The 19,448-nt window shown below is 52.8% G+C and overlaps 1 protein-coding gene across 9 annotated transcripts in view; it reads left to right on the top strand.

The window, feature by feature from the left end:
* Positions 1-19,448, top strand: part of Ttc39a (tetratricopeptide repeat domain 39A) — a 56,147-nt gene that overhangs the window by 25,042 nt on the left and 11,657 nt on the right. For 8 of the 9 annotated variants that reach the window (XM_052715332.1, XM_052715334.1, XM_052715331.1 and 5 more), the window contains 11 exons: positions 2,869-3,000; positions 3,697-3,773; positions 4,161-4,228; positions 7,782-7,846; positions 10,037-10,136; positions 10,834-10,899; positions 12,504-12,612; positions 13,089-13,156; positions 13,241-13,300; positions 14,350-14,511; positions 18,873-18,964. In XM_052715332.1, the coding sequence (XP_052571292.1) occupies positions 2,869-3,000; positions 3,697-3,773; positions 4,161-4,228; positions 7,782-7,846; positions 10,037-10,136; positions 10,834-10,899; positions 12,504-12,612; positions 13,089-13,156; positions 13,241-13,300; positions 14,350-14,511; positions 18,873-18,964 (999 nt within the window). Of the gene's footprint in view, positions 1-1,405; positions 2,230-2,868; positions 3,001-3,696; positions 3,774-4,160; positions 4,229-7,781; positions 7,847-10,036; positions 10,137-10,833; positions 10,900-12,503; positions 12,613-13,088; positions 13,157-13,240; positions 13,301-14,349; positions 14,512-18,872; positions 18,965-19,448 lie in introns of all 9 variants that reach the window. The other variant, XM_052715338.1, reaches the window with a different exon arrangement.

Below are 19,448 nucleotides of genomic sequence, written 5' to 3'. Positions count from 1 at the left end.
GTGGCATGGTCACCTTGCTTGGAAGGGCCTCAGGTGGCTTCCTCCCAAAGAAGCACAGCCAAGAAGATAAGTGAGTTCCTGGTGCAGGAAGTTCAGGGTATGCCCATGTGAGGTCCTGGAGGTTCTTTGAGGAAGAGGCTAGGCCACCTGCTAAGCATAAGGGGCCAGGCAGTACTGGGGGGAATGGCAGGGAGAGGAAATTTGTCCCTGAGCAGGATGAGGGTCTTAGCTGAGGCTGACCCCAGCTCAGAAGTCACCTGTCTGCGGGGCAGTTCCTTTACAACCTTGCTCAGTGGCAGCTTGGGGGAGTGGGCAGTTGTGCAGCCCTGGCCTGGGGTTCCTAACTGGGTACAGCAGAAGGTCTGAGGGCTCAGGGTGAGGAGGCCAGATGTTGGGGCTGAGGCAGGGAAGGAGGGCTGCCAAGGAGTTGACAAGGCCTCAACCTTGCCTTGCTAGTGGAGGAAGAGTAGGCTTGAGAAGCCCCCAGGCCCATCGTCTACCCTCGCCTCCATCATGACAGCTGGTCTGGGCCCTAGGAGGTGGGACTCCAGGGGTTCTCCTTCCACAGAGCTGGGTGCAGCTCAGGGGTCCAAGTGCCATATGTACAAGCAAACTTGTGTGGCACACGTAAGACTCTGGGTATCTGAATTGGGGGGTCACCATACCTTTGTATCCCATTTCCCAGTCCAGGCCACTCCAGGTTGTGGGCTGGTGAGGGCCAGGATTCCTAGCCACAGGTACATGTTGGGGCCTTGGATCTTGGACTAGAAATTCCACTTTGTCTGCCAGCTGCCTGGGCAAGGCTTCTTCCTTCTGGGCCCAGCAGGTGTGACTGGGTGGGTAGGGCTGAGTCCTGGGGCTCAGGATGCAAAGGAAGAGGGAGAGAGAAACAGGGTGGAGAGACCCTGGGAAGAGGCCAGGAAGCGGGGAATGTTCTGAGGGATGCTATCGGTCCTGTTAGGGAAGGCCCTTGGGGAAGCGACTCTGGACACTGGTTGGACAGAGGGACAGAGAGACTCACATTTACTGAGCAGGGGTGATGTGACCTGAGATCTGGAAGAACAAATTCACTCTGGAAGCTCCAGGACAGAAAGATTATATTATTCATTTTTCTCTTTCTTTCTTCCTTTCCCCTTTTCCTTCCTTCCTTCCTTCCTTCCTTCCTTCCTTCCTTCCTTCCTTCCTTCCTTCCTTCCTTCCTTCCTTTCTCTTCCTTTCTTCCTTCCCTTCTCTCTCTCTTTCTCTCTCTCTTTGTGTGTGTGTGTGTGTGTGTGTGTCTGGCTGGCTGGCTGGCTGGCTGGAACTTGCCATATAGACCAGGCTAGTCTTGAACTTGCCTCTGCATTCTGAGTGCTGGGATTTAGGGTGTACTCCACCATGCCCAGTTGTATTTGTTTTTCTACAGAGGGGAGTCCTGAAATTCAGAGAGGCCAAGACACCTACTAGAGTCACACAGCAGGTGACCAGCACGGCCAGGAGTCCAGCCTGTGTCTGAGGGACTCTAAAATCCGGGTTGAGCACCCCCCAACCCCATAACAGGCAGCCAGATCCTTTCCACTGGCCCCTGTTCCTACTCATGGCACAGATTGGAAGGTATCTGGGAACAGGCAGGACTGGGAGAAATCTACCGCCTTTTGTTCCTTTGGTCCTCAAGAATCCTGACCTAAAGCAGGGCATATAGAGGCGCATGCCTGTAATCCCAGCACGTGGAAAGTAGAGGGAGACCTGTTTAATGAAGTCTGGGGCCCTGCCTCAAAAACAAACAAACAAACAACATCATCATCAACAACAACAAAGCCCAACTGAAGAGAGTCACCTGGAAGGAAAAGAGTAACTCATCCACAAGCTCTGCTTTGACTGGAAAGGAAGGTGGCTAAAGTCACGTGATCTAACAATAAACCCCTTTATGAACCTTAGCCATCTCTCTCCTCTGACGTTCCCAGCCTTGGCCTGGTAGTAAGGAGTTCTGGAAATAATTGACCGAGGTGCTCGGGGAAGGGAACCAAACTGTGCAGGCTCCTCCTATGGCAGGCAAGCTGTTCCCCTGCCAGACTCAGTAGCTCCAGCCATCCAGCACCATCACCCCCTGGTGCTGGGGTAATAGCCAAGTTCCAGGCTGCTGCACAGGGAGGCAGGAGGTGAAGGCTTTCTGAGGCTGCCCTGGCTCAGCCCGGTCACATCAGACCACAGAGATGAGCCCTGTCCTGCGGTACCCACAGTCTGCAGAGGGTGAGTTAAGCTTGTGCTCGTGGGCTGAGTGTGGTCTGTGCCTTGCCATCGGGGTCTTGAAGGCTGTGGTGACTGAGTCAGGAAGACGTCTCAAGCTGGAAGAGCAGCCTGGGCAAGGGCCTGGAAGAGGAACGTGTGGGGGCTCAGGTTGTGAGGCTTGGTGGCAAGCACCTTGCCATGCTGAGCCATCTTGCTGGCTCCAGGGCTTGAGTGCTGGGAGGTTCTGCCGGGTGTTGTAGGTCAGGCGAGATGGGGAAGCAGTAGTAACAGGTCTAGATGGTCCTGGGGCAGGCAGGACCAGAGGAGGAGGGCCAGAAGGCAAGAGGCGGGCACCCTGTGTGGGCAAGAACAGCCTCAGGCCAGCACCAGGACTGTGTCCCCTCCCCAGGAAGGTCACTTGTGGTTACTCCGCAGGAAGAAGAGGAGCTGGGAACTGGACCAAGATCTTTTGTTTGTTAATTAGTTTTTCAACTTTTGGCCTTATCTGACGTCTGCAATGCGTTCTTACCACATTGCTCTCCCCCGTCCTCCTTGAATGGAGGCTGTTTGAGATGCCATGAAAGGGTCAGACTTTGAAACCGTGTCTCCCACAGCCAGCCAGCCACGTCTGGTGCTCTCAATGCCCACTTTGTCCCACAGAACCAAGGAGAGCATGTACCACTCGCTGACGTACGCCACCATCCTGGAGATGCAGGCCATGATGACCTTCGACCCCCAGGACATCCTGCTTGCCGGCAACATGATGAAGGAAGCACAGTCGCTGTGTCAGAGGTGGGAACCGTGGGGACAGGGAGAGGGTCGTGAGGCCCACCCTTCTGTCTCCTTCCTAACCAAGTGCCTGGTGTGCCCGCTAAGCGCTGCCGCTTCTGGCTAGGAGGTCCTGTGTCCTCCGGTGTGAGAGCTGTTCCTGTAGCAGGGCTGTGGAGCCTTGTCTGAGCCGGTCACTGGGGAGAAAATGGATTCTGTCTCTGCCACTTTTTAACTCTGTCTTGGGCAGGCCCCTCTCAGTTCTCAACTTTTTTCATTTTTAAAAGAGGTGTGTGTGATGACGAGTCATGGTGTTGCCCTGGGGACCCGGTGGCAGGGCCTGGTGTGTACTTGAGTGAGTTTAGTCCATGGTCCATGAATGCCACTGGGCATACACCCACATCTACTCTGGCCCGGGCCCTGGTGATCCAGGAAACCGTTGGGCCTAGACTAGGGGTTGGGATTATGACTCAGTTGTCAGAGCACTTGCTTAACATATGGGGTGCTCTGGGTTTGAACCTCAGCCCAGTGGAGAAGGGAGGAAGGATTCCAGCAAGGGGGGAGCTGTGGACCTGAGTCTGGAGACTCCTGTGGGAGGTGCCTACAAACTTTCAACTATTTGAAAGTATAGCCCAGGGTGTGTGTGTACAAAGACAAGTGTGGCCCAGGCTGGTCCCTTTTAGCCTCATGGAGCCATCAGGGGCCCCTTTCCTTCTCCAGGTACCGGAAGAAGTTGTCTGTGTCAGACTCTTTGAGCAACCTGGTACACCGTCCCACCATGGACCAGTTCACGGAAGGTATGGCGTTCAAGGTGTCCTTTCAAGCGTGGGCCCTGGTGGCCCAGAGAGGGGAAGGGAGGGGAGAATGGACAGGAGGGGAGTGTGGAGGGGAGGGGAAGGGAGGGTGGAGGGGAGGAGAGAAAAGTTATCCATTCTGGTGTCCCCAAGGGGGCTGTGCTATGGCCTAATGCTGGGACACAGGTGGCCCTGGCCTGGGGCCTTTGGAGAAGCCCAGCCACCCAACAGCACTATCAGCTAAGCACCTGGAAGCCTGAAAACCATGGCTTTGCTCCTCAGGCCCATGGCTGTGTAGAAAGCCCCCTTGTGACTTCATGTGCCCCAGAGGGAATGTGGCTTTACCTGAGCCTCCTGCCTAGGACCTTAGGTTTTTTTTTCCCCCTGCAGAGGAAATCCATGCAGAGGTCTGTTACGCAGAGTGCCTGCTGCAGAGGGCGGCCCTGACCTTCCTTCAGGTAAGGAAGCTCCCCTCACCCCAGCCTACCCCACACTTGGGCAAAGAGCCGCAGAATTCTGGGTCAGACCAGGCATGACTTGCCCCCTGAGAAATGGCAAAGCCTGGGGCTCAGAGTCCCAACCCTGGCCAAGCTGGAGGAGGAGGGCAGGTGTCTCTCAATCCTTTTTGTCACTCCTGTTCCTGTCCAGCAAATAATATAGCAGGCTTTTGCAGCTCTATAGATCTGCCATATTGCATGTGCCTGTGATGTGTGCATGTGTGTGTGTGTGTGTGTGTGTGTGTGTGTGTGTGTGTGCGTGGAGAGCGGAGGTTGATATCAGGAGGTTGTGTCTTCCTCTCACTCTCCACTTTTTAATATATTTATTTAGTGCATACATGTGTGTGTGTGAGTGTGTATGTGTGTGTGTGTGTGAGTGTGTATGTGTGTGTGTGTGTGTGTGTGTGTGTGTGTGTGTGTTTGTGTGCATGTGTACCTGTGATGGCAAGGTGGAAGGTATGCTATAGATGTGTGGAGGTCAAAGGAGATCTTTTTGGGAATTGGATCTCTCCTTCTACTTTGTTTTTGAGGCAGAGGCCCTGGTTATTTCTGCTGCTGAGCTGTGTATGCTAGGCTAGCTAGCCTCAAAGCTTCCAGATGATTCTCCTGTCTCTGCCTCCAGATGATTCTCCTGTCTCTGCCTCCGTCCTCTGGGAGGGATTACAGATGCGCTCCACTCATCTGGCTTTGTACGTGGGTTCCAGGATCAAATTCTGTCCTTAGGCTTATGTGGCAAGCACTTGGCTGTGGGAGCTGTCTCCAGAGTCTCTGGATATCACAGCACTTGGGAGGCAGAGGCAGCTGGATATGCCGTGTTTGCATAACTCCCACAACACGAGGTCCTGTCTGATGTGTTTACACTTGTTACTTAACCCCTCACAGGACAGCAAAGCAGAGGACTCCTCTCCCTAAGGTCACAGCATTAGCAAATAGTGAACTGGGATTTGAATTTGGTTCTGGTCAAGTCAGAGATGGGTCTCCCTACCACAGTGGGAATTACGCACACTGTTTACGCACAGTTTTACTAGAACTCCTTGGCTAGCACGTTAGCACGTGTGTGTGTGTGTGTGTGTGTGTGTGTGTGTGTGTGTGTGTGTGTGTGTGTGTGTGTTGGAGAAGGGTAAATGCATTGTAGTGTTGGGTGCTATTTGTTTTCTTTAGCTTGTTTTTTGATTTTTTAGACAGGGTCTCATTATGCAGCTCTAACTAATCTGGAACTCACTATGTAGACCAAACCAGCCTTGAATTCACAGCAATCCAGCTGCCTCTGCCTCCCAAGTGCTGTGATGGAAGGCATGTACTACCTGGCTTCCTTAGCTCTTTTTAATTTTAAAAAACATTATTATTGTATTTTATGTGTTTTGCCTGCATGCATGTCTGTGTACTAAATGCATGCCTGGTGCCCTCAGAGGCCAGAGAGGGCATTTGGATTCTCTGGAAGTGAAGTTACAGACAGTTGTGAACCACCAAGTGGATGCTGGGAATTGAACCTTCGGCTCTCTGGAAGAACAGCCAATGAGCCATTTATCAGTCCATATGCTATTACTTGTATGTACTTTTCTTTTCTTTTCTTTTTTGAGACAGGGTTTCTCTGTGTAGCCTTGGCTGTTCTGGAACTTGCTCTGTAGACCAGGCTGGCCTCAAACTCAGAGATCCACTGGCTTCTGCCTCTCGAGTGCTGGGATTAAAGGTGTGTACCACCACTGCCTGGCTAGCTCTTTTTAAAAAATTATAGTTTAGTTAAAACATTTTCCCCTTCCCTTTCTTCTAAAGCCTCTCATATACCCCTCTCCTTCAAACTCATGACCTCTTTTTTCACTAATTGTTATCATATGCGATATATATGCATGTATATACAATATATATGTAAATATATATATTCCTAAATATAACTTGTTTAGTCTGTATAATATCACTTGTATCTATGTTTCCAGGGCTGGCAGTTGGGCACTGGTCAACCAATTGGGGTGCTCTTCCCTGGAGAAGACTGCCCCTCCCATTTCCAGCTTTCCTCAGTTGCCTGTAGATTTTTGTGTAGGGCTGAGCTTCATGGGCCTTTCCCTGTATGCTTTGGCATGCCCATTAGTGGCATCCTTGGTCAGCTCACTGTTGGGTAGTCACGTTGGTGAGACCTTATGGGCGTGGCCTCAGACGTCCCCGGAGACACAAGCTCCCCGCAAACTCCCTGATCCTCGGACTCTGACAGTCTTGCCCCTCTTTGCAATGCTCCCTGGGCCTTAGGTGTGTGAGTGTTTTGCAGATGTATCCGTTGGGACGGGGTGCCACAACTCTGCATGGTGATTGGTTTTGATTTTTTTGTAATGGTCTCCATCTGTTGCAAAGACTTTCCTTGATGAGGGGTGAAGACTACACGTATCTGTGGGTGTAAGGAGAAATGCTTATGGATTGTTGTTAGGGATGATGCTGGTTTAGAAAATGACTTCTCTGGCACTAGCGGTTGGCTAGGTTTCCACCAATAGGCACGGTTTCCCTCTTCCTGAGGGGGTCTTAAATCAATTAGAGAGCCATTGGTCACCCCCAAGGTATGCATGCCACCAGTGCGCCCTTTAAGATGATCACGCCATGCCATGTCATGGATGTAGTTCATAGATGTCATAGGCAGGAAACCTTAGTTTTTAAAATCTTTTGGCTCTCAGGTGATTGGAGCTGGACCAATCCTAATCCTCAGTTTGGGACTCGCTGAAACAAGAATGGCATTTTATTTTATTTGCTTTTTATTACATATTATTATCGCACACATACCCTGATTCTGCTGGAGGCCAGAGCCTACATAGCAAGACTCACCCCCTCCCCGACACTGTCCCAGCCTCCTTCCCGGGAGAAGCCATTACCTCCCTCATCACCCCCACATTTGTGTTTCCCATTTGTGTCTGAACAGCATATTGTTAAGCTTTGGTGGGTTCTGTGTCACAAAGGCTTCCAGTTGTGTAGGGCTGGGATTCTCCACCTGTCTTTGTGTGGCTGGATAATATTCTTTTATGTAAACATGCCTCAGTTTACCTAGCTTCCATGGGTGAGCCTCGGTTGCTTTTGGTTCTTGGTTTCATGGACACTGATGCTGTGGACATTCCTGACAAGGCTTTGCAACCCATGTCCTTTCTTTTTCTGAGTGGACACCAGGATTGGGGCACCAGACAGGCTGGGGATTGCTGGGACTTTAAATAACATATTACAGTAATTATCTTTAACATTCCAAAATTGAGCAACCCTCTTCATCTCCCATGGGTCTTCTACCTAGAGGGGGACACTGTTGGACTCGTGTGTGTGTGTGTGTGTGTGTGTGTGTGTGTGTGTGTGTGTGTCTGTGTCTGTGTGTGTGTCTGAGAAGGGGGGTTGGGGCAGCCTGCTTTGGGTGACCTCTGACCACTCCCGCCTCATCTGTCATAGATCTGGGCACAAGGTGGAGGGCTGTCAAGGCCCACAGCCTTGGGTGACCCTCCAACCTACAGTTACCCGCCTTGGACCCAGTTCTCTTCATCTCTCCCCACCACAGGATGAGAACATGGTGAGCTTCATCAAGGGCGGCATCAAAGTTCGAAACAGCTACCAGACGTACAAGTAAGCAGGGCCAGCCTGTAGGGGGCTGGAAGCCTGGGGCCAAGGAGTCTCTCAGACTGCATTGTGGGAGGCCTGAAGTTTAAAAATCTGGGAGCTCAGATTTCTGCACCTTCAAAACCTCCATTTCCTGGAATAATGCTCTGGTTTTCTGGCTATACTTGTATGATTGGCTTCTTGAATGCCTTGTCTGTTGTGGAAGAAGATGACCCAGAGTCTACACAAACAGCCTGGGCTGGTGGGCAGGGAGGCAGACAGACAGAGGACTTCAAGGAACAGCAGCAGAACTACAGATCTGTAAAGGCTCAAATGCAACTTTTCCTATAAAATCTTCCTTGACCTTTTTAACATGCAGGGATAGCACGTGTGTACACAGACATAGACACACACACACACACACACACACACACACACACACACACACACACACACACACACACACATAGATGCATGTTCCCTGTCTTAGAGTTTCTATTGCTGTGAAGAGATACCATGACCATGGCAACTCTTCTAAAGGAAAAATATTTAATTGGGGTAACTCACATTTTCAGAGGTTTAGTCTGTTATCCATCATGGTGTGATACGGTAGGGTGCAGGCAGACATGGTGCTGGAGAAGGAGATAAGGGTCCTACATTTTGACCTGGAGGCAGCAGGAAGTGGTCTGAGACATTGGGCGTGGCTTGAGCATATATGAGACCTTAAAGCCCACTCCCCCACAGTGACACACTTCTCCAACAAGGCCATACCTACTCTGTCAACAAAGCCACACCTCCTAATAGTTCCCCTCCTGCTGAAATAATTTCCATACTATGTCTGGGCTGGGTCCCTGACAAAAGTCTCTGGGCCAGGGACAAGGTGTGCTGATGGTTAAAAGCCTGAGGACAGCCCAGAGCACTTTTACCTAGTACTGTCCCTTATCTACAAGTCTGAAATCAGATAAAGCTTCTGCAAACCCAGCCCCCCTCCCTTCCCTAAGTTATTCATTAGAACTTATTTCCCATTACACTTTGAGAACGATCGCTGTCTTTACCTCCCCCATCAGGGTGACTGTTCCCTGCACAGGGCACCAAAAGGCTTGTGCTGGAATTGTCCAGGGACAGCTAGACAGGTGCTTCAGTCCCTCCAATGTCCTTGCCAGCTTCCAGAATGGTGACTGCAGAGCACACACCTGGTCAGGCCACCCCTCCAACTCCCGAGGCCCCTCTTGCTTACAGAGTGGAGCACCCCCCCCCCCCGCCCCCGGCATCTTTACTGCCTCTCCCACATCACTCTGCTGCAGACCTTTAGGTCTGCCTTCAGTTCTGATATGCCAAACTCATCTGTGCCTCACAGCTTTTGGACATGTTGTCTCTGTCAGAACAGTCACCAGGCCAGTTCCAGTTCACCTCCCAGGTTCTAGCTCCCAGGTCTCCTCCCAGGTTCTAGCTCACACATCTCCTCCCAGGTTCTAGCTAACATGTCACCTTTCCACTTAAATACCATCTGAAAAACCCTCTTTATCCCCAGACTAAGTCCAGCCCCAGGGTTCTTCTCCTTTCAAGAGATTGGTGGAGACTGTCCCCTAAGGGCTAGAGCTGTGGGGACAGGGTGAGGCTATTATGACCCCTGCTGCCTTCTAGTGCCTGGTACAGAGAAGCCTGGGGATGATGGCTGTCTACAAAGCCTCTGTGCTAGGCTGGGAGCTCTGTGTCATTGGTACCTAGGAGAAAGAGGGTTGGATTCCAGCCAAGTGAACGCCAAGGAAACGTCCTGGGGGACAAGGTGTTTGTATCTGCCCAGTGGTTCTCATCTGGGGTGTCTGTGCCCCCCGTGACACTGTTCCGGAGACATCCTGGTTGTCCCACTGAGGAGAGGCTCCTGCTCACACCTAGACGGAGGGAGGGCAGGAGTGTCTTCAACATCCTACGCTGGCAACAGGTCCTCTCCTTTCTCCCAGTAAAGAATTATCCAGCCTAAGAGGGCAGATGAGGCCGGTGGAGGGTATTGTACCACTGGGGACAATATGGCGCCGTTTCGGGGTGAGGAACATGCATCTGTGGTGGTAGACAAGAGGGAAATTCATGGAGCATCAGCTCTCTGGGTCTGTAGACTCTAAATCCACCACTGTTGAGTTCTGAGCCCACCCTGTCAGGGAGGAGGGGATGGATCCCAGCCTGGCTCCAGCATGTGGCTAAGCAGCACCCTTCCCACAGGGAACTGGATACCCTCGTCCAGTCCTCCCAATACTGCAGAGGAGAGAGCCATAGGCACTTTGAAGGAGGGGTGAAGCTTGGTGTAGGAGCCTTCAACCTGGTGAGTAGGAGCCCCTCCTTTCTTCAGTGTCTGGGCCCCAGATGCAGCTCCCCTGCATGTCCTTGTCCCACACAAGGTCACCCCTGTGTGCCACTGTGCCTGGCTGTGTGCTAGGCATGGGACCTAGAGATGATTCTTGAGTATTACCAGCCTTAAGGGGCTCAAGCTGGGGTGTCACATAGGGTGACCACCTTTCGAGAGTCTACATGTGCATGTTGTGCCTACCTGGTAGCATGAACCCCTGAGAAGGTAACAATAGCCATAGACATTGACAACCCCAGAAACTCAGACCACTTCTGGCCCAGATTGCTGGCTGTCAAGCACTTCCCAGGGGAAAGGAGAGGCCTGAAAGCAGCTGTAACCCACAGGGGACAGGGATCCAAGTTCTTTTCAGGGCCACTGGAGAGAGTTCCTGGGGAGGGAGATAAGCATTGCATTGACTCTTAGATCCATCAAGAGTTCAGGCCGGGAAGGGCGTGCCAGGCAGAAGGAGCAGCGTGGGCTGGGTTGGAGCAACATAGAAATGCTGAGCCTGTCTGTGAGGGAAGGGGCTGGTCCTGGGAGATGGTGTAAAGACTGGCATGGGTCTGGGAGAGGTGGCCACCCTCTCCTACCTGGGTGAAGGGCAAGCTGTGGGTGGGGTCCTCTGACTTTCCCTAGGATGCCCTCCACACACCCACTGCCTCTGACCCCGCAGACGCTGTCCATGCTTCCCACTAGGATCCTGAGGCTGCTGGAGTTTGTTGGGTTTTCAGGAAATAAGGTAACTGCCAAACTTTGGGTACCCACCATCTGCCCAGTCCGGGGCTGGAGCTGGGCCAGACAGAGTGGGGCTGAGGGACCATGGGGCCTGGTGCCAGTCCTGGCTTAGATCCCTCTCTGTGTGTGGCCCTGGGGAGAGTCTAGACCTCTCTGAGCCCCAGCCTTCCCTCGGGGTTTGTGAAGGCACAGATCTCCCCCGTCTGTTGTCTTTCAGGGTAGAGGACTGTGTGATAAGGGTAGATGTGAGCGCAGCCCCATAGGGACCAGAGGCCACACTGTCTTTCCATGACATGTGTCAGGATCCCAGTCTTTCCCCATTGGTCACCTGCTCACTTCAAGGCCTTGAGCTAGTCCCTTTGCCCAAGGTCAGCTTTTGGTGCTCCTACTTCATCTGTGAGTGTGCAGGGAGCCCTGTGCATCAAACCCTGAGAGGAACCAGGGGACTCACTGAGGCCAAGACCTGGCACACAGGCAGGGATTAGAGGAAGCAGACCCAGGAGGCCCCCCTGAGGAGGTTGCCAGTGTGGTGGAAGGAACACTGTCCAGGAAGTAACAGTTGTCCCCAGCCTCCTCCTCTCCTTGTGACCCTAGGTCACTCAGGATGCAGAAGCAGAGGTGGTCTGTATAGTGGGTTGTAGGGCAGTTAGAGCTATCTGGTGAGACCCTGTCTCAGCAAACAAACCCAAACAATGCTGCCTAACAGTCTTCAGAAATAGATGTGGGGGCTGGGGAGATGGCTCAGAGGTTAAGAGCACCGACTATTTCTTCCAGAGGTCCTGAGTTCAATTCCCAGCACCCACATGGTGGCTCACAACCATCTGTAATGAGATCTGGCACCCTCTTCTGCGTACATAATAAATAAAAAAAAGTGTTAAAAAAAATAGATGTAGGGTTGGCCACGCTCAGCCTGTGTGGCTTCTCTTTATGGGTGAGAGCTGAGCTCTATGTGAACCCAGATCTGGGACTTCCCCAGGCATCATCAAAAGGACAGATCACAAAGGCTCAGTGCCCCCTAAGGCCCATCCTTGGCCCTGGGAAATCCCGTCTGTGGTTCACAGCTGAAGGCTCCAGGGGCTGGTGGGTTGCTCCCTAGAGCAGGCAGTTGGGTAGGTGGTCTCAGTTAGGCTGAGGTGGGAAGGTCCACCCTAACCCGCAGCTGCAGCTTGGGTGGAGCCTGTCCCACACCAGGGCAGCTGTGGAGGGTTTGAGCAGGCCAGGCCTGTATTTGAGAAAGGGCATGAATACTGAGGAAGGTAGATGGAGGGCAGAGACTACACACACAGGTTGGGTCTGGTCCCAGTGAGGGTCTGGAACATTCTCCCCCAGGAAGCTTTTCTGGGCCCCAGGCTTCCCAGCACCGACTTGTCGTTAGGGTCATTTTCCTGGCGTCATTCCTCCTCCTAAGCAGACCGGGCAGCTTGGCTGCCATGCCCATGACAGGGTCAGGAGTAGGCGCAGATGAAAGACGAGGGGAGGGCCGCCCTCGGCTCGGGATCACAATCCTGGCACCACTGCTCCGGGCTCCGGAGAACAGTCTGTCTCATACCTGCCCACCTGGGTCCCGCGATTCTCTGGGAACCCCATCCTATGATCTTGTCCCCCCAGGACTACGGGCTGCTGCAGCTGGAGGAGGGCGCGACAGGGCACAGCTTCCGCGCGGTGCTGTGTGTCATGCTGCTGCTGTGTTACCACACCTTCCTCACCTTCGTGCTCGGTAGGAGGCCCGGGGTGCCGGGGTGCCGGGGTGTCTGGGTGCCGGGGTGCCGGGGTGCCGGGGTGCCGGGGTGCCGGGCTCCTGGGTGAGAGGCTGACCCTGCTCAGGCGCCCAGGACTGGGGCGGAGCCCGGTCAGTGGGCCTGCTGCACCTGGCCTGTTGACCTCCACTTACTCTCTGGGCAGGTTCCCTCTGTGAAATGGGGGTGATTGCGCCACCTTGTGGAAGGTGTGAAGATGCTGTCCCTTGTTCTAGATGCAGACTCAGAAACGGCCTCCAGGTTGTTGAGCCTGTGATGTGCGGGGACAGTATCCACACTAACTTGTTCACGCCCCTTGTCACTCTAGAGATAGGGAGAATCGTGCCATTTTACAGAGGGAAAGGCAGAGGCCCCAAGAAAGCCTTGGCAGGTTTCTAGGAGGAAGACAGGCCCCAGCAACGGTAACCTGAGCAATGCATCTCCTTGCCACCTGCAGGTACTGGGAATGTCAACATCGAGGAGGCAGAGAAGCTGCTGAAGCCCTACCTGAACCGATACCCCAAGGTGAGAGCGACCTCCGCTGGCCACCCCACCCCATCCCACCTGTACCCAGTGGACACACACAGATCCTCACGGGTGTCATTGCAGGGTGCCATCTTCCTGTTCTTTGCTGGGCGGATTGAAGCTATCAAAGGAAATATTGACGCTGTGAGTGATGTGGGGGTCTCTTGGGATGTCCCAGCCAGACACATACAAGCATCCTTGGGGGTAGGGTGAGCCCATGGTGCGAGAGGCACTCCTGACAGGGGTGGTCTGGGAGGAGGGAGGCTGTAGGCTTTTGATAGAGACAGGCTTTCCTGGTCAGGAAAAGCTGCTGTCCAGGGCATGGTGACTAGGCTGGATGTGGTGAATAGGGTGGTGGGGGGAGTGAGCTAGGAGGGGAAAGAACCATGGAAAGGGCTAGACAGGGCAGGTCACAGTCAGGGCCAGGTCGGGAGCACTATGCCGATGTGGAGGACTACATTGTGGAGTCCTGGACGTCTCCAGCCAGTCTTACCAGGGTAAATCCCCAGGTGTGGGTAACCATGGAAACTGCTAGAATCTTTGGTGTTTTCTCTGAGGTGCAGACATTATATCAGTGTAATACTAACACCTTCTGGGGCTGGGTAGATGGCATACGAGGAGACAACCCGAGTTTAGTCCCTAGCACCCATGTGAAAAGGTCACCCATGGTGGCACATGCTTAGAATCCCGGTCCTGGGGGGTGGGGGAGGGTAGGTCCCTGAGATTTGCTAGCCAGCCAGCCTAACCTAACTGGGGAGCCTCAGGTTCCAGTGAGAAACCCTGTCTCAAAACAAAGAGGGACAGCCCCTGAGGAACGGCACTTGAGGTTGACCCCTGGCCTCGACCCACGTCCATTGACATGTACACACCAATGCAAGCACTGCAGTATGAACACCCTGTTCTTCCTGTCCTGTCCCCGCCCCCAACACACACACACACACACACACACCCCAGTGTGCTCTGTTCCATGCTTTCATTTAGTGACAGACTCTCTAGAATCAAAAAGAAACCATCACAGGCCTGTAGCCGATTAGAGCCAGGACAGGAAGCCAGATTCCCTGCTCTCCTAGACAACTGGTGCAGTTCTGCACCACCATGCCTCAGGGGAGGCCCTCCCTGCTGGGGAGCTAAAGGGTGCGGAGGGTGGTGGGGCTGGGTGGGCCCTCCATAGGCTGACCTGCAGCTGCCCACAGGCCATCCGGCGGTTTGAGGAGTGCTGTGAGGCCCAGCAGCACTGGAAGCAATTCCACCATATGTGCTACTGGGAGCTCATGTGGTGCTTCACCTACAAGGGCCAGTGGAAGATGGCCTACTTCTACGCCGACCTGCTGAGCAAGGAGAACTCCTGGTCCAAGGTGGGCTGACACTGTGGGTCAGGGCATTGGGTGGCCAGGGCTCACCCAGGTGGGCCAAGGAGCCCCTGAACTGAGGGGCCAAAGCTCGGACCGAACCCCGATGTGTCCACTGGGATCTAAAGAGAACCAGATGTTTGACTAGGACCTGGGGTTGGGAAGCGCTGAAAAGCTGGGACAAGCAGAGCAGCTTGATTTGGTGCCGGGCACTGAATCCAGGGCCTTGTCCGTCTGTTCTAAGCATCCCCTTGGTCACTGAGCCACCTCCCCTCAACCCTAACGTGTCAGCACAGCTGTGTAGTGACAAGGAATAGAGACATGTCTCACACGTCTAAGCATGTACTGTCTCATAGTGTGGTAGCTTCCAGCCACACGGACACATGGAACACGCCCAGCACAACCAAGACACTGAATGTTTACAGTGTATTTATTTTTAATCAGAGAGCCCCAGTGGGTCTGGTGGTCGCTGGGATCAAACAGATGTAAAGCACCCGAGGCTCATCGGCCCATATAACTGAACTTACTTAGCATCACCTGACTCCAGGAACTCAAACTGTATCATCTGCCTTAGCCACCCCACTTGCAGTTGAGGTCTCTTCTCTGACGTCAGTGTTCTGCAGACAACTTCTCTTCACATGGCAGGCAAGGTGGCCAGGGGCTGCCCCAAAATTACATCTTCCCTTCAGTTTCAACCCAAGTCCACGGTTAAGCCTCACACATCTCGTGTCAGCATCTGAAACAGGCAGGAAGGTTCTTTTCCGGAATGAGAGTAGCGGGGAGAGGTGTGCTTTCAGAAGAAAAATGAGGTGACTGGAAGAGGTGTGCGCGTGAGAGAGAATGGAGGGAGGAAATTGCAGTATTGCAGATATGCCATGTAGGCCAAATCAAACAAAGCCTGTATCTGCCCAACACAGCCAGCCAGACTCATCAAACAGTGCCGACATGCCGCATTATGCTAGGATTAGTGGGAGTCGTATGGAACTCTAAAGCATCTTCAATGTCCAGTCTGATACATCGCACACCTACCCCATGACTTTATCCCTTGTCCACCGCAGACCTTGCTAATCAATCCTGGCATCCTCCCATGACCTTGGAAGCCTCTTGAAGAACTCCAGGCAGTTTAGAACAGCTCTGCCCTGACACATATTATGAGATCTACTTGTTGTCTGCATTTCATTTCCTTCTCACTCTGCCTACGCATGGCTGTGGCTTCCATGCTCTTTACTGGGAACCAAGCTGAAGAGAAATCCTGGAGCAGGTGGAGCTCGGAGGGAGCAGGTCCCCCGAGTAATCACTGTGTCTCTAGCTTTGTCTTTCTTCATTTTCCACCCCGTAAGGTACAAGCGAGCAACCCCATTGTTTGGGAAACAGTGGATTTGAGGTCATTCCCATGAGACTGTTCTTTTGACTGCTCAAGTCCTCCAGAGGAGGCTGGGTTTGCCCGGAGGCCTCCTGCTGTTGAAAGGTGCGTCCTCAGGGCCTAGCTCTGGGGCCACATCTGTTCCTCATCATTCCCCATCCCAACAAGAACAAAGCCTTAAGGAACCTTTTCAAATTAAATATGACTGCAGACTCTTTCCTGTGGAGTGGGGCAGGCAGCAGGATCTGCCCACATGGGAACAGGGAGGCCTGGTGTGACCACACAGCTACGGTGAGGTGCAGTGGGCAGGCCAGCCTTCCTAGGCGTGGGGAAGTCTGTTGTGAGAAACACGTCACTGTGTGACTCTGGGGTAGTAAGATTTCCTCTGTCTGCAGTTAACTTCCTCAGGTAGGTTTCTTATGAAAAATGGCCTCAGTTTCAGGGCCTGTTCCCTCCTGTTCTCTAGCACCGGACCGCCACAGCATCCTTCAGCTTCCAACTCTAGGGATTTATTTGCCTGTGGACACTGCCATATATGCCAGCTCCTATATTCAACTCCTTCTCTGCCTGGATCATTGAAAGTTCACCCTGTGGAGACCCTGACTTTGCCCAGAGCTTGCAGCCTAGGGCCAAGATGGTAGGAACTGGATGGTGACGCTGCTCAGTCCTTTAGAGGCAGCCCCGGAAGACCCAGCCAAGGGGACAAAGGGCTGATTCAGGAAGGCAAGATCTTTGAGCAGACTCAAGGAGGAGGATTTAGGGGAGAAAATGATTGGACAGACCGAACCCAGAGCAAGAAACAAAGGCCGGGGGTGAGGGCACCGCCCAGAGGTTCTGTGTTCACTGGGTGAGGGCTTGTGGCCTGCGAGTTGGGAGGGGGTGCTGGAGGCGTGGCCTTCTGCTGACTACTTGCTGGAGGCTTACAGACAGGCACTGTCTGCTTGGCACAGCCTGCGTTTCCTACTCCAGTGAGGTAAACCTCTGTGGAGTTAGAGGGTAAACATTTGACCCCAGGGAGAAGGGACTCAGATCAGAAAGGTGATTGCGATTCCCCTGATCACCTTGGATGACTTGTCTGTTCACAAGTCACTGTAAACCCCAGCCTGACTGCTGGTTGTACGAGAGGGTGAGAGAGGTCTATTGGGGTTGGGTGGGGGGTGTCTTAGGCTCTTAGAGCCTAAGAGAGAATGTGTCTCCACAGGCAAAGGCCCCTAAGGGCTGTGGAGGGATGGAGAAGAAACGGCATTAGATGATCCTAAGGAGGAGTTTGGGGCAGGTCGTGGAAGGTCTGAGAGCTTCTTTGGGCTATATTATAACTGTGGGGCAGAGAGACAAGTGGGGGGGGGAGGAGAGAGAGGGAGAGGGGATGAGAAGAGAGGAGAGAGAGAAAGAGAGAGAGAGAGAGAGAGAGAGAGAGAGAGAGAGAGAGAGAGAGAAGGTCTCATTTAGCCCAGGCTGGCCTCAAACTTGCAATGAAGCAAAGAATGAACTCAATAACTACTTGCCCACCTTCCCAACTGCTGCGGTCACAGACATATATCACCATGCCTAGATTCTAACTTATTTGTTAATTGGTTGACTTGTCAGACGAACCTTTTGTTTGTATGTTTGTTTTGAGACAAGATTTCTCCATGTATCCCTGGCTGTCCTGGAGCTCACTCTGTAGACCAGGTTGACCTCGAACTCACACAGAGATCCACCTGCCTCTGCCTCCAAAGTGCTGAGATTAAAGGCATGCGCCACCACTGCCCAGCAAGACAAATCTTTTTAAAGCCATTTTTAAAAAAAAAAAACCCAGACATCACAAGGTTTTTGACCTGGTTATTTCATGCTAATTAGAGGCCCTACTGTCAGCTTTAAATTCTTAGCTTAAAAACCTGAAAATTGTGTTTAGGGCAGTGTTCCAGTGAGAAAGATGTTCCTGGGGTGTGGGGAGGTTGTGGGTTCTCTCCATTGCTTATGAAACTGGTTTAGAATTAGTATATATGTACTACTACCATTTCTTTATTAAATTCAGAAGCTCTCTCAGCTATTTAAGCTAGAAGAAAAAAGTTAGACAAGAGGTACCGTCCCTGGAACACCAGGGACAGGGGAGAGGTAGAGGGCACAGAGTGACATTATGTTAAAGGTTCCATGAGAAGACTCCATTACACGCCCACAAAGACCAGCTTGGCCCCCAGTTTGACACATAGGCCACCTTGATGCTCTGTGTTCCAGCATGGATGATGCAGGTGGAGATTCCAGGATCCCTTTCCTTCTCCACCTGTGTCTTGGCAACTGGCAGGTATTTTCCTTGGCCGCAGCCCTGGGAGAGAGAGCTTTTCAAAACTTGGCCACTTGAGGGCAGCACAGAGCCAAACACCTCTAACCCTAACCCCAGTGCCTTCCTCATGGGACTTGCTGATGTGGGCAGGTCACTGCAGCTCAAGCAGTGCACCCCACTTTCCCTGTCAGGTGGCCTATGCATCTAGCAGGCAAGGTCCTTTTAGACGTCTTCTTTAGGATGGACTGAGGTGAATGTGTAAAAGTGAGTGATGCAGGTCTACCACTGAGCCCTGCCTGGGTCCTGTTCACTCTTCCAGATGTATACCTCTTTCATATAGTCCCTACTGTGTCCCGTGTATGTCCTACCTCTCCATTTCCACTCAGATGGGTACCCACGAGTCTCTGAATCTTCCCATCATCCTTCAAGGGCCACCTGGGGTCACTGCTTCCCAGTAGCACCCCTCCATGCTCACCCTGCCTCTGCCTTGTCTGAGCAAGCCTGCATGGTGCTCGGGTCTCTCTTGACGGAGTGAGTCAAGGTGAAGAGGAAGGCTGCTTTGCAGGCACCTAACTCCCAGCTCAAAATTCCTCAGTTGCTTCAGTGACATCCCCTGGGGACTTGGTGACCATAAATCTCTCTACTAGACCACAGTGAGGGCCGAACACTGGTACTTGTGACGGCGCGGAGTTGTGAGTGGGGGGAGGGTTGCTCCTATCTCACTGTTGCTGTCTCCCATAGGCCACCTACATCTACATGAAGGCTGCCTACCTCAGCATGTTTGGGAAGGAAGACTACAAGCCATTCGGGGATGACGAAGTGGAGTTATTCAGGTCTGCCCCACCATGGTGCTCCTGCTCTAGGTCTTCTGTGGGCAGACCAGTTAGGTTCTGTTCTTGGCTGCCTGAGCTGCAGTGATAGGAGAGGCACTCCCAGCTCTAAGTGTCCTGTGCCCATACTCCCCTCTGGCCGGCGGCACTCCATGCCAGTGCTGCTGCTGGCTAGAATCCTTTGAATGTCTTTTGTCAGAATCTTCCAGCACTCATCTCTTTCATCTGGTCACTAGGACAGAGAAGGACACTGTATTAGTCACTTCCAATGCCGTGACAAAGCGCCACGACCAAGGCAAACTCATGGGAGAAAGTTTATTTTGGCTTATGTTCCCGGAGGATGGCATCATGGCAGGGGTGATGGCAGGGGGTGCTGGTAAAGGGTTGGGTGGGCATGGTAACAAGCACCAGGCATGGTGCAGCAAGAGCAGGAAGCAGAGAGCAGAACTGGAAGGAAGGTGAGGCTATGAACTCTCAAAGCCCGCCT

This window comes from Peromyscus californicus, unplaced genomic scaffold, assembly GCF_007827085.1.
Source record: "Peromyscus californicus insignis strain IS unplaced genomic scaffold, ASM782708v3 Scaffold_5__1_contigs__length_169319896, whole genome shotgun sequence".
Classification (NCBI taxonomy): domain Eukaryota; kingdom Metazoa; phylum Chordata; class Mammalia; order Rodentia; family Cricetidae; genus Peromyscus; species Peromyscus californicus.
This window is presented reverse-complemented; position numbering and strand designations above follow the sequence as displayed.